Source organism: Hylobates moloch, unplaced genomic scaffold (genome assembly GCF_009828535.3).
Source record: "Hylobates moloch isolate HMO894 unplaced genomic scaffold, HMol_V3 SCAFFOLD_13, whole genome shotgun sequence".
Classification (NCBI taxonomy): domain Eukaryota; kingdom Metazoa; phylum Chordata; class Mammalia; order Primates; family Hylobatidae; genus Hylobates; species Hylobates moloch.
The window spans coordinates 93,283,146-93,297,192 of NW_026652288.1; the positions used below are offsets into that span (position 1 = coordinate 93,283,146).

At 43.1% G+C, this 14,047-nt stretch overlaps 1 protein-coding gene across 8 annotated transcripts in view; it reads left to right on the forward strand.

The window, feature by feature from the left end:
- YEATS2 (YEATS domain containing 2) overlaps positions 1–14,047 on the forward strand; it is a 112,099-nt gene that overhangs the window by 54,559 nt on the left and 43,493 nt on the right. For all 8 annotated transcript variants that reach the window (XR_009209399.1, XM_058426799.1, XM_032171729.2 and 5 more), the window contains exons 12-15: positions 734–895; positions 3,340–3,443; positions 5,967–6,074; positions 6,557–6,739. Coding sequence is in view for 7 of the 8 variants with exons in the window: in XM_058426799.1 (XP_058282782.1) it covers positions 734–895; positions 3,340–3,443; positions 5,967–6,074; positions 6,557–6,739 (557 nt within the window). In the remaining variant the exon portion in view is untranslated. The remainder of the gene's footprint in view (positions 1–733; positions 896–3,339; positions 3,444–5,966; positions 6,075–6,556; positions 6,740–14,047) is intronic.

Below are 14,047 nucleotides of genomic sequence, written 5' to 3' on the forward strand. Positions count from 1 at the left end.
GGCTGGAGTGCAATGGCGTGATCTCGGCTCACTGTAACCTCCGCCACCTGGGTTCAAGCGATTCTCCTGCCTCAGCCTCTCGAGGAGCTGGGATTACAGGCATGTGCCACCACACCCAGCTAATTTTATATTTTTAGTAGAGACAGGGTGTCTCCATGTTGGTCAGGCTGGTCTCGAACTCACAACCTCAGGTGATCCGCCTGCCTCGGCTTCCCAAAGTGCTGAGATTACAGGCACGAGCCACGGCACCCGGTGTCTCATGCCCGGTGTCTAATTTTAGTGTCTTCGAGTATAACCAGTACTATAAAAGCCTGCCTATGGTGTTGAAAGATTTATCATATCAAGATTCAGCAGTTACAAAAAAAGGTTCAGCAGTTTCACACTGCTGTGTAAAGCACTGCTTTCTGAACTATAACCTGCATACCAGAAGATCTTGTTGAAGTGAGATTTATGTTTAGTAGGTCAAGGATGGGACCATAAAATCTATTTCTTACAATTTCCTCAGTGATACTGATGCTGTTGGTCCGTGGATAAGGATGCAGAGCATGAAACATACATCCTCTGCCTCCCCTGTACCTCTATTGCTGCTCAGTACCGGGAGCACGCAGTTCCATTTTATTTTCCCAATTTGTTACCTTTGTCCTGGTGGCACTGACCTTCTTCCTTGTCCTCGACATCTTACGTGAGTTGAATATGTGTATTTTGTTTGTATTCTCTCTTTTTAATTAATAAGGTTCCCCAATATCAACTCCAAGCCCATCACCATTGCCTCGAACCCCGACTTCCACTCCAGTCCACGTGAAGCAAGGCACTGCTGGCTCTGTTATTAACAATCCTTACGTTATCATGGACAAGCAGCCGGGGCAGGTGATTGGAGCCACCACTCCCAGTACAGGTGTGTATTAGGTCCATATTTGTACCATCCAAAGGGTTTGATCTTTTATTAAAAACATAATCCTGCCATGACTTGGTAGCCATGTAATTGGAGAATGAAATCTCCCGTAAACTAGAAGCGAGAATACATGAAATGAAAGCCAATACTGTTCCTCTGAGGGGAGATTTACTCTGTAAAAGGTGCATTTTTTAGAATTTACTTGAGTTTTATTTTAATTTCTAAAAATTCAAAATAAATCATAATGAATGTTCTTAAAAGAATGGTTGATTTTGTTTTCATTTGGAAGACTTACTCTTTGGGGGACTGTAAGCAGTGTGGTTACTACCTCTTCCAGAGAAGCTTTTGCTAACCTTGTGGGCCACATACATTTCTCCCCAGTCAAATAAAAAAGTGATACTATTTTCTTCAAGGAAGACCCATTCTGCTTGCGGGAGGGGAAATTGAAACCTGCAGCTTTAAAGAGAACTGTAATAGGAAAAAGTCATCCTTGAGTTCACCGTGTTCCTCACTATAATCCCATGCAACTATATCATGCTTTTTAGGTTTTTTTGAAATGCTTTCTCTAACGTTATTTATTCCCTTCAGTTAACCTGTATTTATTATTAATTTATTTATTTATTTATTTATTGAGACAGAGTCTTGCCCCTTCACCCAAGCTGGAGTGCAGTGGCGTGATCTCGACTCACCGCAACCTCCACCTCCCGGGTTCAAGCAATTCTCCTGTGTCAGCCTCCCGTGTAGCTGGAATTACAGGCATGCGCCACCACGCCCAGCTAATTTTTGTATTTTTAGTAGAGATGGGGTTTCACCATCTTGGCCAGGCTGGTCTCAAACTCCAGTCCACCCGCCTCAGCCTCCCAAAGTGCTGGATTTACCGGTGTGAGCCACCACGTCTGGCCCCATTCAACCTGTATTTAAACACACGCTCCTAACTATAAACTTCCCTGAAGTTTTCACTTCTAATTAAGAGAAACAGAAGATAAATGAAATAAAAGGGATGATTATAAGATAATGAGACTGATTTTGTTGTTGTTGTTTGTTTAACCTATTGGATTTAACACATGAATGTATGTTGGGCTTTTCAAAGCAGTTTTGTTTTTTTTTTTTTTTTGGAAAGGCTCAATTTTAATAATGATTATAATTGTGGAATGCCCTTAAAAATTACTGTGTTCTGGCCGGGCGCAGTGGCTCACGCTTGTAATCCCAGCACTTTGGGAGGCTGAGGCGGGCGGATCACGAGGTCAGGAGATCGAGACCATGGTGAAACCCCGTCTCTACTAAAAATACAAAAAATTAGCTGGGCGTGGTGGCGGGCGCCTGTAGTCCCAGCTACTCGGAGAGGCTGAGGCAGGAGAATGGCGTGAACCCAGGAGGCGGAGCTTGCAGTGAGCCGAGATCGCGCCACTGCACTCCAGCCTGGGCGACAGAGCAAGACTCCGTCTCAAAAAAAAAAAAATTACTGTGTTCAAGGCTTACCCAGTACCTTTCGAACATACTTTGGGATACCAAATAGGTGTTATTTCATGACATTTTGTTTTAGGAATCAGCCAGAAGTCTTTGGAGGCAAGTTTGATAAATGGAGTTAATGATTAAATACTATTTGGGGTCTTGACTCATTGACTATAGATAATATGACTAAATTTTTTTCAGACTCTAAAGGCAGTTGTACAGATGGAGTATAAAATGTTTAATGTTGGCCAGGCGTGGTGGCTCATGCCCATAATCCCAGCACTCTGGGAGGCCAAGGTGGCTGGATCACCTGAGGTCAGGAGTTTGAGACCAGCCTGGCCAACATGGTGAAACCCATCTCCACTAAAAATAAAAAAATTAGCCAGGTGTGGTGGCGCACGCCTGTAGTCCCAGCTACTGGGGAGGCTGAGGTTGGAGAATCACTTGAACCCAGTAGGTGGAGGTTGCAGTGAGCCGAGATCAGGCCACTGCACTCCACCCCCAGTGACAGAGCGAGACTCCATCTCAGGAAAAAATAATAATAATAATAATGTTGGCAGCATTTTGGAATAGGCATAACTTTCTGGTGAAACTACTTTGAAGGAGCTAGCAGAATGCATATATTCTGGCACATTTGTTAAACAGTATCATTAAGTTGTAGTGTCTTTTATTGTATAAGGAGTAGAATATACAAGAATATGCTACTCTTTATTTTACAAGGAGTAGTCTAAAACAAGTGACTTTACCACTTATTCTTCTGCATGTCCTTACCAGCTTCTTACCTTCTTCAGGTTGAGCATGAGATCAGCTTCACAGGGATGGATCCTTAAGGGTTTTTTTCCATACTAGTTTCAGCCTTAACAATGAGTTTTCAACCCTTAAACGTGAAAAATAAATAGTGGGAAAGAGGGGAGGATGGTGGAAATGCTTTAAAATTACATTTTGTAAATTTTACTTTGTTTATATTTTACTTTTAATTGTGCCTTGCTTATCAGGAAGTCCTACAAACAAGATCTCCACGGCTTCTCAGGTCTCCCAAGGAACAGGTTCCCCCGTTCCTAAAATTCATGGAAGTAGTTTTGTAACATCTACTGTCAAGGTAACATTCTTACTGCGTTATTACACTTTGCTAGCTTCTTTTTCTTTTCATTTTTAAAAAATAATTTTTCAAATGGAGATGGGGTCTCCCCGTATTAACCAGGCTGTATTGAACTCCTGGCCTCAAGAGATCTCCCACCTCACCTACCAAGATACTGCGGTTACAGGCATGAGCTGCACCCAGCCACTTTGCCGTTTTCTGAACATAGTATGTTCAGCCTCAGCAGGAATGTATCAGTTGATGATGCAAATTTCATAAAATGGAATCTTCAAGCTGTTAACTGTCTAGACTTTACTACCCCCAGACTTTACTAACTTACTTGGATCTACTCCAGGCTTTACTACCTCACTTGGATCTTTTCATAGTGTCACAAATGCTTCACAACACCCAGTATTCAAATAGTCACCCAGTATCAATTTAAAAACTTACCGTGATAAGATTATGTATTCACTTATTTATTTGAATAGTTTGTTAAAAATATTTGCTTATAAAAATATTCATCTGACCTCTTCCCTTTTGGACACCTCTCTCTCTCGCAACAGAGAGCTGCTGTCCTCTCCCCTTTCTTTTGCTTATTAAACTTTCTGCTCCTTAACCCATAAAAAAAAAATAAAAATTTCATCTGACAGCACGTTCCTATCTTTTCTATATTTGCACCACCAAGAAGTAAATATACAAATGGCTCCCAACTTACAGTGGTCCAACTTATGATTTTTCGACCTTACCCTGATGCAAAAGCAGTATGCATTTAGTGAGCCCTCAGCTTACGCTGGGGTTATATTCAGATAAACTCACCATACGGTGAAAATGTGGGAAGTCAAAAATGCACTTTTGGGCTATGATGTTTTCCCCTTATGATGGGTTTATCCAGACGTAACCCCATCCTAAGTCGGGGAGCATCAGTGTTTCCTTTTCCATGTGTTAACCTTTTAGTTATTTGAAAATAATGCTTACCTCCACAGACTCTCTCCCCTGCTCCCCTTTTCTGGGTAAGCAGTCCTTTAAAATTTACAACTCCAAATATGATCTGACCTGTTCCAGTCAAATGACTGGTGCCTGACACAGCATTTCTTTTATTTAGACACTAATGATGATATTGAATGACTTCCTGGTCCAAGGCGAGGCTGTTCTCTAACTTCTGTGCAGTGTGTTGGCACTGTTATATAATGTCTGAATTATAATAATCTTGAAAGTCTTAACTGCTGGTTTAATTTTTATTGTTTGTTGGTGATCATTTTACTTTACAGCCAAGAAGTGTTCTTCGTTTCCACATTTTGACAGATTACCTCTGAGATTGGCATTTTGTGTTTGAGAATTAAAAAGAAACTACAGAAGTTTTTTTTTTTTTTTTTTGAGACAGTTTCACTCTCGTTGCCAAGGCTGGAGTGCAGTGGCGCAATCTTGGCTCACTGCAACCTCCTGCCTCCTGAGTTCAAGCGATTCTGTTGCCTCAGTCTCCCAAGTAGGTGGGATTACAGGCATGCGCCACCATGCCTGGCTAATTTTGTATTTTTAGTAGAGACAGGATTTCTCCATGTTGGTCAGGCTGGTCTCGAACTCCCGACCTCAGGTAATCTGCCCGCCTCAGCCTCCCAAAGTGCTGGGATTACAGGCATGAGCCACTGTACTGTGCCCAGCCAGAACTACAGAAGTTTTGAATGTTGGCTTTTGTTGTCTTTGCCCGTGCCAAATTATTCAAGTTTTTTGTTTGTTTTGTAAGTTTTTATTGAAAATTTTTCCTTTATATTCTAGGTGTTCATTGAGTAAATTTTGCGAATCAGTTGTGAGTACTATTAAAAGAGAGTATATTCTGAAACATTGCAGCTGCCCGTTTCTTTGATTTATTTATTTAGTACCTAGGCTCCAGGGATATAAAATAAACTAAATACAGTCCCTGTCCTTTAGTGGTTTACCAACTATCGGGGAAGACCAATAAAGTCAACCAAATGTTAGGAGTAATAAGTTAGAAGTCTTTGCAGTGTACAGCAGGACACAGATGAGTAGATTCTTGCCAAGTTACAGCTTTTCTTTGCATTTGTTTTCTAAAACAATATTAAAATGCAAGTGTAGAGGCTTGGAGGACCCCAAGGAATTTTAGGTTTTTTTCCTTCTTTCTTTTTTTTTGACGGAGTTTTGCTCTTGTCGCCCAGGCTGGAGTGCAGTGGCATGATCTCGGCTCACTGCAACCTCTGCCTCCCTGGTTCAAGTGATTCTACTGCCTCAGCCTCCCAAGTAGCTGGGATTACAGGCACCCGCCACCACCCTGGCTAATTTTGTATTTTTAGTAGAGACAGGGTTTCTCCGTGTTGGTCAGGTTGGTCTTGAACTCCCGACCTCAGGCGATCCACCCACCTCTGCCTTGCAAAGTGCTGGGATTACAGGCATGAGCCACCGCACCCAGCCAGTCTTTTTGTTTCTTTATATTGCTAGAGAATGTCACAGGTTTGTATTAAATATAAGTGACTAGATATCTGAAATCACCCATTTCTCCTGATTTTAAAATATGTATTTTTACACACACAGCAGGAGGATTCTTTGTTTGCATCTATGCCACCTCTTTGCCCAATTGGGAGTCACCCTAAGGTTCAAAGCCCCAAACCTATAACAGGAGGACTTGGAGCTTTCACAAAAGTGAGTATGTAATTAGGGCATTGTCCCACAAGTCATAATACTTTTTGTGGCATGTTGGAGTTCATTGCCACTACTCCTACAACATGTTACTTTTTAGTGGGTCTCAACTCCTCATTCTGAGACGTGCTTCCATGTATTTAATGATGTCCTCAGGGCAGCCCTTGGAGTCCAGCAAGATGGGGATTCATGGAGCACAGTGTGTTTGTTTCTCTCTGCTGTCATTTGCCACAGTCTCTGAAACAAGTGACTGTGTTATTACAGGAGCACAGGATCAGGTTCAGATCCTACTTTTGGTCCCTTTAATAGCTGGTATGGACTGTATTTAAGCAGTATGTGTATTTACCCTTCTGGTGGAGTCATTCTTTACATATCAAGTTTCATCAGTTCATTAATCCCTGCAAACAGAAAAGAGATATTAGCAGCTTTATAAAATGGGATGTTTATGGATGTTTATTCAGTGTCATTATCATGTTTGTTTCAAGGTGATCATCAAACAGGAACCTGGTGAAGCCCCTCACGTGCCCGCAACAGGAGCTGCCAGCCAGTCACCACTCCCGCAATATGTGACTGTGAAGGGGGGTCACATGATAGCTGTGTCCCCTCAAAAACAGGTCATAACTACTGGAGAAGGGATTGCCCAGTCAACAAAGGTTCAGCCCTCCAAGGTTTGTGTTGGGTAGAGATGGGAAAGTTAACACGTAAACGATGTTGTTTGCCTAAATAATTGACAAGTGCTGAAAAGATTCGGGGTGACAGGGTTTCTGATCCCATAAGAACCTGTGGGTGAAAGCCCAGTTGGAAAAACAAGTCTGTTGGTGTGAAACTCTTCTACTCCTGTAGTCATCATTGGCAGGAGCCGGGTTATGTATTGCAAAGGATCCCGGAATGGTCCAAGAGGCAGGGGAACACTACTGTGTCTGGCAGTGAAGGCAGAGCTGACTCATGGGCACAGCTTTCTACTTGATTCATCTCTAAAAGGGATCCGCTGTTGACTTGTTTATTTCTAGTAGGAGAATGCTGTAGTTTATACCTCTGATGTTCGGGCTGTTAGCTATTTAATGGTTCTTAGCTTTCTGTAGAGTTAATTTTTTTTTTTTATAATTTGGAGGTACGGGAGAATTAATGTATTGAGAGAATTTTAAAATAGCACATAGAGGCCAGGCATGGTGGCTCACGCCTGTAATCCCAGCACTTTAGGAGGCTGAGGCGGGCAGGTTACCTGAAGTCAGGAGTTCGAGACCAGCCTGACCAACATGGAGAAACCCCGTCTCTACTAAAAATAGAAAATTAGCTGGACGTGGTGGCACATGCCTGTAATCCCAGCTACTCAGGAGACTGAGGCAGGAGAATCGCTTGAACCAAGGAGGCAGAGGTTGTGGTGAGCCGAGATCACGCCACTGCACTCCAGCCTGGGTGACAGAGTGAGACTCTTTCTCAAAAAAATAAAAATTTAAAAATTTTTTTTAAAAAATACCACATAGAGCCATGTTTTCCTGAATCAATTGGAAATGTAGCCGTGCATCACCTGATGATGGCACATTCTGAGACATGTGTCATTAGGTGATTTTGTTGTGTGAACATCACAGTGTACTTAAATCTAGGTAGAATAGCTAACTACACACCTAGGCTGTGTGGTGTAGCCTGTTGCTCCTAGGCTGTAAACCTGTTCGGCATGTTACTATTGAATACTATAGGAAGTTGTAATAGAACAGTAAGTATTTGTGGAGCTCAACATATCTAAACATAGAAAAGGTACTGTAAAAGTACAGTGTTATAATCTTTTGGGACCACTGTTATATATGCAGTCTGTCATTGACTAAAACATCGTTAATGTGGTAGATGACTATGGTATCAATATTGAGTGCTTTTGTGTATGCCATGCTTGTATTTATACATTATCTATAATCCACACACATCCCTGGAGGGTGGGGATTTTCATCCCTGTTTTACAGATGAGGAAACTGTGGCTCAGAGGTTAAACAGCTTCCTTGGGAGCATTACAGCTAATAAATGACAAAGCGTTTAAACTCAGGCCTGCTAACTCCAAGCTCCCCATTCCAGAACTAATGAAAAGTGGTTGTCTCTAACCTTGGTATGCTTTTAGAACATCGGGGTTAAATTATCTCAACTTTTGGCAGGTATACTCTAAAGCTATTAATACTATTATATGGGCTGGGCACGCTCTAACACTTTGGGAGTCCAAGGTGCACAGATCACTTGAGGTCAGGAGTTTGAGACCAGCCTGTCCAACGTGGTGAAACCCCGTCTCTACTAAAAATACAAAAGCCGAGTGTGGTGGGTGGCATGCACCTGTAATCCCAGCTATTTGGGAGGCTGAGGCAGGAGAATCACTTGAACCCAGGAGGCGGAGGTTGCAGTGAGCCAAGATTGTGCCACTGCATTTCAGCCTGGGTGACAGAGGGAGACTATCTCAAAACCAAAAAAAACAAAAAACAATGGCCGGGCACGGTGGCTCATGCCTGTAATCCCAGCACTTTGGGAGGCCGAGGCCTGCATATCACCTGAGTTCAGACGTCAAAGACCAGCTTGGTCAACATGGTGAAACTCTGTCTCTACCAAAAATATAAGAATTAGCTGGGCATGGTGTCGGGCTCCTGTAATCCCAACTACTCAGGAGGCTGAGGCAGGAGAATTGCTCGAACACAGGAAGTGGAAGTTGCAGTGAGCCGAGATCGCACCATTGCACTCCAGCCTGGGCAACAAGAGTGAAACTCTGTCTCAAAAAAAAAAAGATATCATATAGATGTTTTTCAGCTTGAAAACCAGCCTATCTATCTAAGGAGAATGAATTGTTTTAAGAAGAATAGCCCAAAATCGAAAAAGATTTTAGATACTAGAGATTAGGATCAAGTTAAAAATTCATAGTGAGGTCTGGTCGCAGTGGCTCACGCCTATAATTCCAGCAGTTTGGGAGGTTGAGGCGGGTGGATCGCCTGAGGTCAGGAGTTCGAGACCAGCCTGGCCAACATAGCGAAACCCCGTCTATACTAAAAATCCAAAAAATTATCTGGGTGTGGTGGTGGGCACCTGTAATCCCAGCTACTGTGGAGGCTGAGGCAGGAGAATCGCTTGACCCTGGCGGCAGAGGTTGCAGTGAGACGAGATCCTGCCATTGCACTTCAGCCTGGGCAACAAGAGCAAAACTCCATCACACACAAAAAAAAAAATAAAAATAAAAAATTCGTAGTGTTATTGGTGGTTCTAAAATCTGTAAGTTTATTAACTACTTTCTCAGACTTACCTGGTTATAAGAATCATCTGTTGATAGCTACCTAGGCCACCATCTCAAACTTACTGAATTGGAATCTTCTTGAGATCCATGGGAATCTGGGTTTTTAATAAGTGTCCCTGCTGATTCATCTGCTTAGGCAGCAGATTTAGGAATGGTGCTACAGCATGAAATTTGACTTTGAGGCATTCGTAGCCAGAATGACTAAGACAGGCGTCCCCATCTGCTTCCTAGTGCTCCCACTGTGGTTCTGGCTTCAGGGGTAAGAATTCTGCCAAAATCCCTTAGTAAATCAGTTATTGTCATCTGAACTTCCTACTCAGGCTTGTCCTATATGTACCTTAAAATCTGTTTTGCTTCACATAGGGATGTGTGGTTTTACCGATTTCTGCTTTGAATCAGCTTAGCATTGCTGTTTATGTTAGAAGCTCTTGGATAAGTTAGTTTCCATTTTTTGCCGCTTTGCATGTTGCCAATCCACCTCTCCAGTGATGCTGAACAACTGTACTGACTTGTCGCATGGCCACCTACTTAATGGTAAATATAGGTTGGAGGAAATATGTGGGTCTGTGCCATAATGCCCTAAATATGGTTTAAGGGCATCTGAAAAGAAAAACCGCAGCAAAGTGTGAAAGAACTGCAGAGAAGCAGTAGCGCATGAGATGATGCCACTGTTTATCCAGGAAATGGAATCCATGATTAGCAGTTGAGATAAGGAGCTGTCTGCGAGTACAGACTGTTCTTGGTTATTGCTGAAGTGCATTCCTAGAAACTATGCCAGAGAACAGGCTGGGTGTGTGGTTTATGCCTGTAATTCCAGCACTTCGGGAGGCCGAGGTGGGCAGATCACCTGAGATCAAGAGTTCGAGACCAGCCTGGCCAACATGGTGGAACCCAGGCTCTACTAAAAATACAGAAATTAGCCAGACATGGTGGTGTGCACCTGTAATTCCAGCTACCTGGGAGGCTGAGGCAGGAGAATTGTTTGAACCTGGGGAGTCAAGGTTGTAGTGAACCGAGAGAATGCCACTGTACTCCAGCCTGGGAGATAGAGCAAGACTCTGTCTTAAAAAAAAAAAAAAAAAAAAAAGGTATGCCAGGAAACCGGAGGAGGGTGGCAAAAAATGGCACATTTTACCCTCCATACAACTTTGGGACAACAGAAACACAGCTGATCTTTTTCCTCAAAGTGGGAAGAGGTGCTGCCTTTGACATGAAAAGGGACAACTGAGGAATAAGTAGTTCCATATGGGAAGGAAGCAGTGTGTTAAAAGGAGCATGAGCTTTGCAGTTAGAGCTTGTTGCAAATCTCAGATCTCAGCCACTCATTACTGGTGTAACCTGTGCAGGTTCTGAGCCCTGGTCTTTCAGGGTTGTAGAAGAATTAGAGATGGTATATGAAGGACCTACCTAGCACAGAGCAGGTGCTCAGTAAATAGTAATTAATGTGAATATCAGGTGTATCCATGCCTAAGTACCATGGTAATGGTTATCAGTGAGCACTTAACTTGTAAACAGCCATATTTTTTAATATCTGGAGGGAAAATCTCAGATACAGACTCTGCCCCTTCAGTTTGCTGAAGTAAATTCTGACTTGCCAGAGATATGTGTAGGAAACAGGGAGGGCAGAAATAGAAACATTTAATCAAAGCATGAATCGAAGTTAAGTGTATAACAAATACAAAACAATGGGCGTCTGCTTTCTCAAGCTGGAAGGAAATTAGCAATAGAGAGAGAATTATTGAATAGGAAGAGAATGAGGAAAGTTGGTAGGTGAGTTCAGCCTCTAGGCCGAAATACATTGTGGTTTTTTGGTGGTTGTTGCTGTTGTGGGTTTTTTGTTTTGTTTTGTTTTGTTTCATGATCATAACTCACTGTAGTCTCAGCCTCCCTGGACTCCAGCAATCGCACCTCAGTCTCCCAGTACTACAGGTGACGCCACCACACCCGATTAGGTTTTTTTGTTTTGTTTTGTTTTCTGTATTTTGTGGAGACTGGTTTTCACTATGTTGCCCAGGCTGGTCTTGAACTCCTGGGCTCAAGCAATCTGCCTGCCTCAGCCTCCCAAAGTGTTGGGGTTATAAGCATGAGCCATTGTGCCTGGCCAAAGTATGTTGTTTAAAAAAAATAACAAACTAATTTTGGGTAATACAGTCTTATTTAAGAGCGCTTACACCTTCTTAATGGTGTTCATAATCAGCTGCAGAGTTTTTCCCAACAGAATGCAGATTTCCTCATTCTCCTGTTTTCCAGAAGGAGGGTAGGGAGGTAGTGATGGTCATCTCCCAGGCGGTGTGCACAAGGTGGGTAACCCTGCTAGTAAAGACTGCCCTCCAGTGGCTGACTTGGGATACCAAGTTTTTGTTAGCTCCGTTGCCCAGGCTGGAGTGCCGTGGTGCAGTCTTGACTCACTGCAACCTCTGTTTCCTGGGCTCAAGCTGTACTCCTACTTCAGCCTTAACTGGGACCGCAGGCCTGCACCACCACACCCAGCTAATTTTTTTTTTTTTTTTTTGATCTGGAGTCTCGCACTGTTGCCTGGGCTGGAGAGCAGTGGCGCCATCTCAGCTCACTGCAGCCTCCGCCTCTTGGATTCAAACGATTCTCTTGACTCAGCCTCCCAAGTAGCTGGGATTACAGGCACCCACCACCATGCCCAGCTAATTTTTTTGTATTTTTAGTAGAGACAGGTTTTCACTATGTTGGCCACGCTGGTCTCAAACTTCTGACCTTGTGATCCGCCCGCCTCGGCCTCCTGAAGTGCTAGGATTACAGGCGTGAGCCATTGTACCCGGCCATTTTTTGTATTTTTTAACAGAGACGGGGTTTTACCATGTTCGTCAGGCTGGTCTCGAACTCCTGACCTCTAATGATCCCCCCCCCCCCGCCTTGGCCTCCCAAAGTGCTGGGATTACAGGCATGAGCCACCACGCCCAGCAGGATACCAGGTTTTACCAGGTTCTTGGAGAAATTATGTATCATATCCTGAAAACTTTGAAGCACTTGGCACAAGAAAGGAAAAGCAAGTCAGGTGCATGTAATTTGGGGAAAGAAATTGAAGTAGGTCTAAAAATATGTGTATTTTCCTTAAGTTCTTTGCTTTCTTTGTTTAGGAACATAAAAGTAGATTTTGTGTAATTTAACTTGTGAAATAGGTTATTAAGTTTGATATGTTTGGGAGGTTGGAAGACTGCTATCTTAGTTAAGAGAAAAGTTCAACTACTGCAACAGAGAAATCTGAACACCAGAACCTTAAGTAAGTTTATTTCTCACACAGTCATCAAGAATCTAGATTCCTGCCTTTCCTTTTTTTGCTCTGCCATTCTCAAAATTTAGCTTTCAGCTTGTGGACTAAGAAAACACTTTATCTCATACCTCCACATTCACACCTCTTGCCAACAGGAAGGGAGCAGGGGGAGAGCTGAGGGCAGACACAGCCCGAAAGTAGCACTCACTTCTGCACACATGCCATTAGCCAGAAACCAGATGGCCACGCCTAGGTCCGGGAGGGCTGGGAAATAGAGTTGTGATTCCATGTAGCCATTCCCCCAGCTGAAAACTGGGGGCTTTGTTACTATGAGAGGAGAAGGAAATAATAGATATTGGGGTTCAACTAGCAGTTTCTGCCACACCCCAAAAAGTTTTGCTACATTAAGAAGGTTTTTTTTTTCTTTCGTAAATATACAGAAAAGTTCTTGATCAGTAAGAAGGGTTTCCGTATTTCCACATCACTGGGAGGATGACCTTGCCCTGCTCTGTGGCTACAGAAACTCTACAGGTCCCCTGCAGAATGAAGTTCATGCAGTTAGAACAGAGATGAAGGCCGGGTGCGGTTGCTCACGCCTGTAATCCCAGCACTTTGGGAGGCCGAGACAGGTAGATCACCTGAGGTTGGAAGTTTGAGATCAGCCCGACCAGCATGGAGAAACCCCATCTCTACTAAAAATACAAAATTAGCCAGGTGTGGTGGCGTGTGCCCATAATCCCAGCTACTCAGGAGGCAAAGGCAGGAGAATCACTTGAACCCGGGAGGCGGAGGTTGCGGTGAGCTGAGATCGCGCACTGCACTTGAGTCAGCCTGGGCAACAAGAGCAAAACTCCATCTCAAAAAACAACAACAAAACAGAGATGTAGATGTGGGTAATAAGGGGTATTTCAACCAAACCAGGAGAGCTGGGGGCGATTTCTTGTCTTCATTCTAGGTTAACTTCCTTTTTTAAATTGGTTCTTTTATTCTTTTGTTTCTTCTTTTCTTCTCTCCTTTCTTAAACATACAGAAAAGTAGAGAGAATAGTGTGATGAATCCCACGTGCCTGTTACCCAGTTTTAACAATTACCAGCATTTTACACATCTTAATTTATCTTCCTGGAATATTTTAAAGCAGCAGGCACATCCCCATGTTGTATAATTCACTCAAGATTAATTTCTGTTTCACCTGCTGAATCCAGAGGTTAAGATCAAGGTCTCTGCCTTGGCCAAATGTGGAAGACAGCCACAAATGTCTGTCCTTTGGCTGTCCTTTGCTGGTCTCCACGTCCCCTTTTGGATTATTATTCTTCAGTTGAAGTGTTGTGATGAGCAGCAACAGCTGTCATGTTAGCTAGGCATCCTATAAACTTGTTCTCATTTTGCTTCATGATTTTGAGGGTAAATGTTACCCATATTTTATAGATGAGGAGGCTGATGGTAAAACTCAGAGAGGTTAAATAACTTACCTAGCTA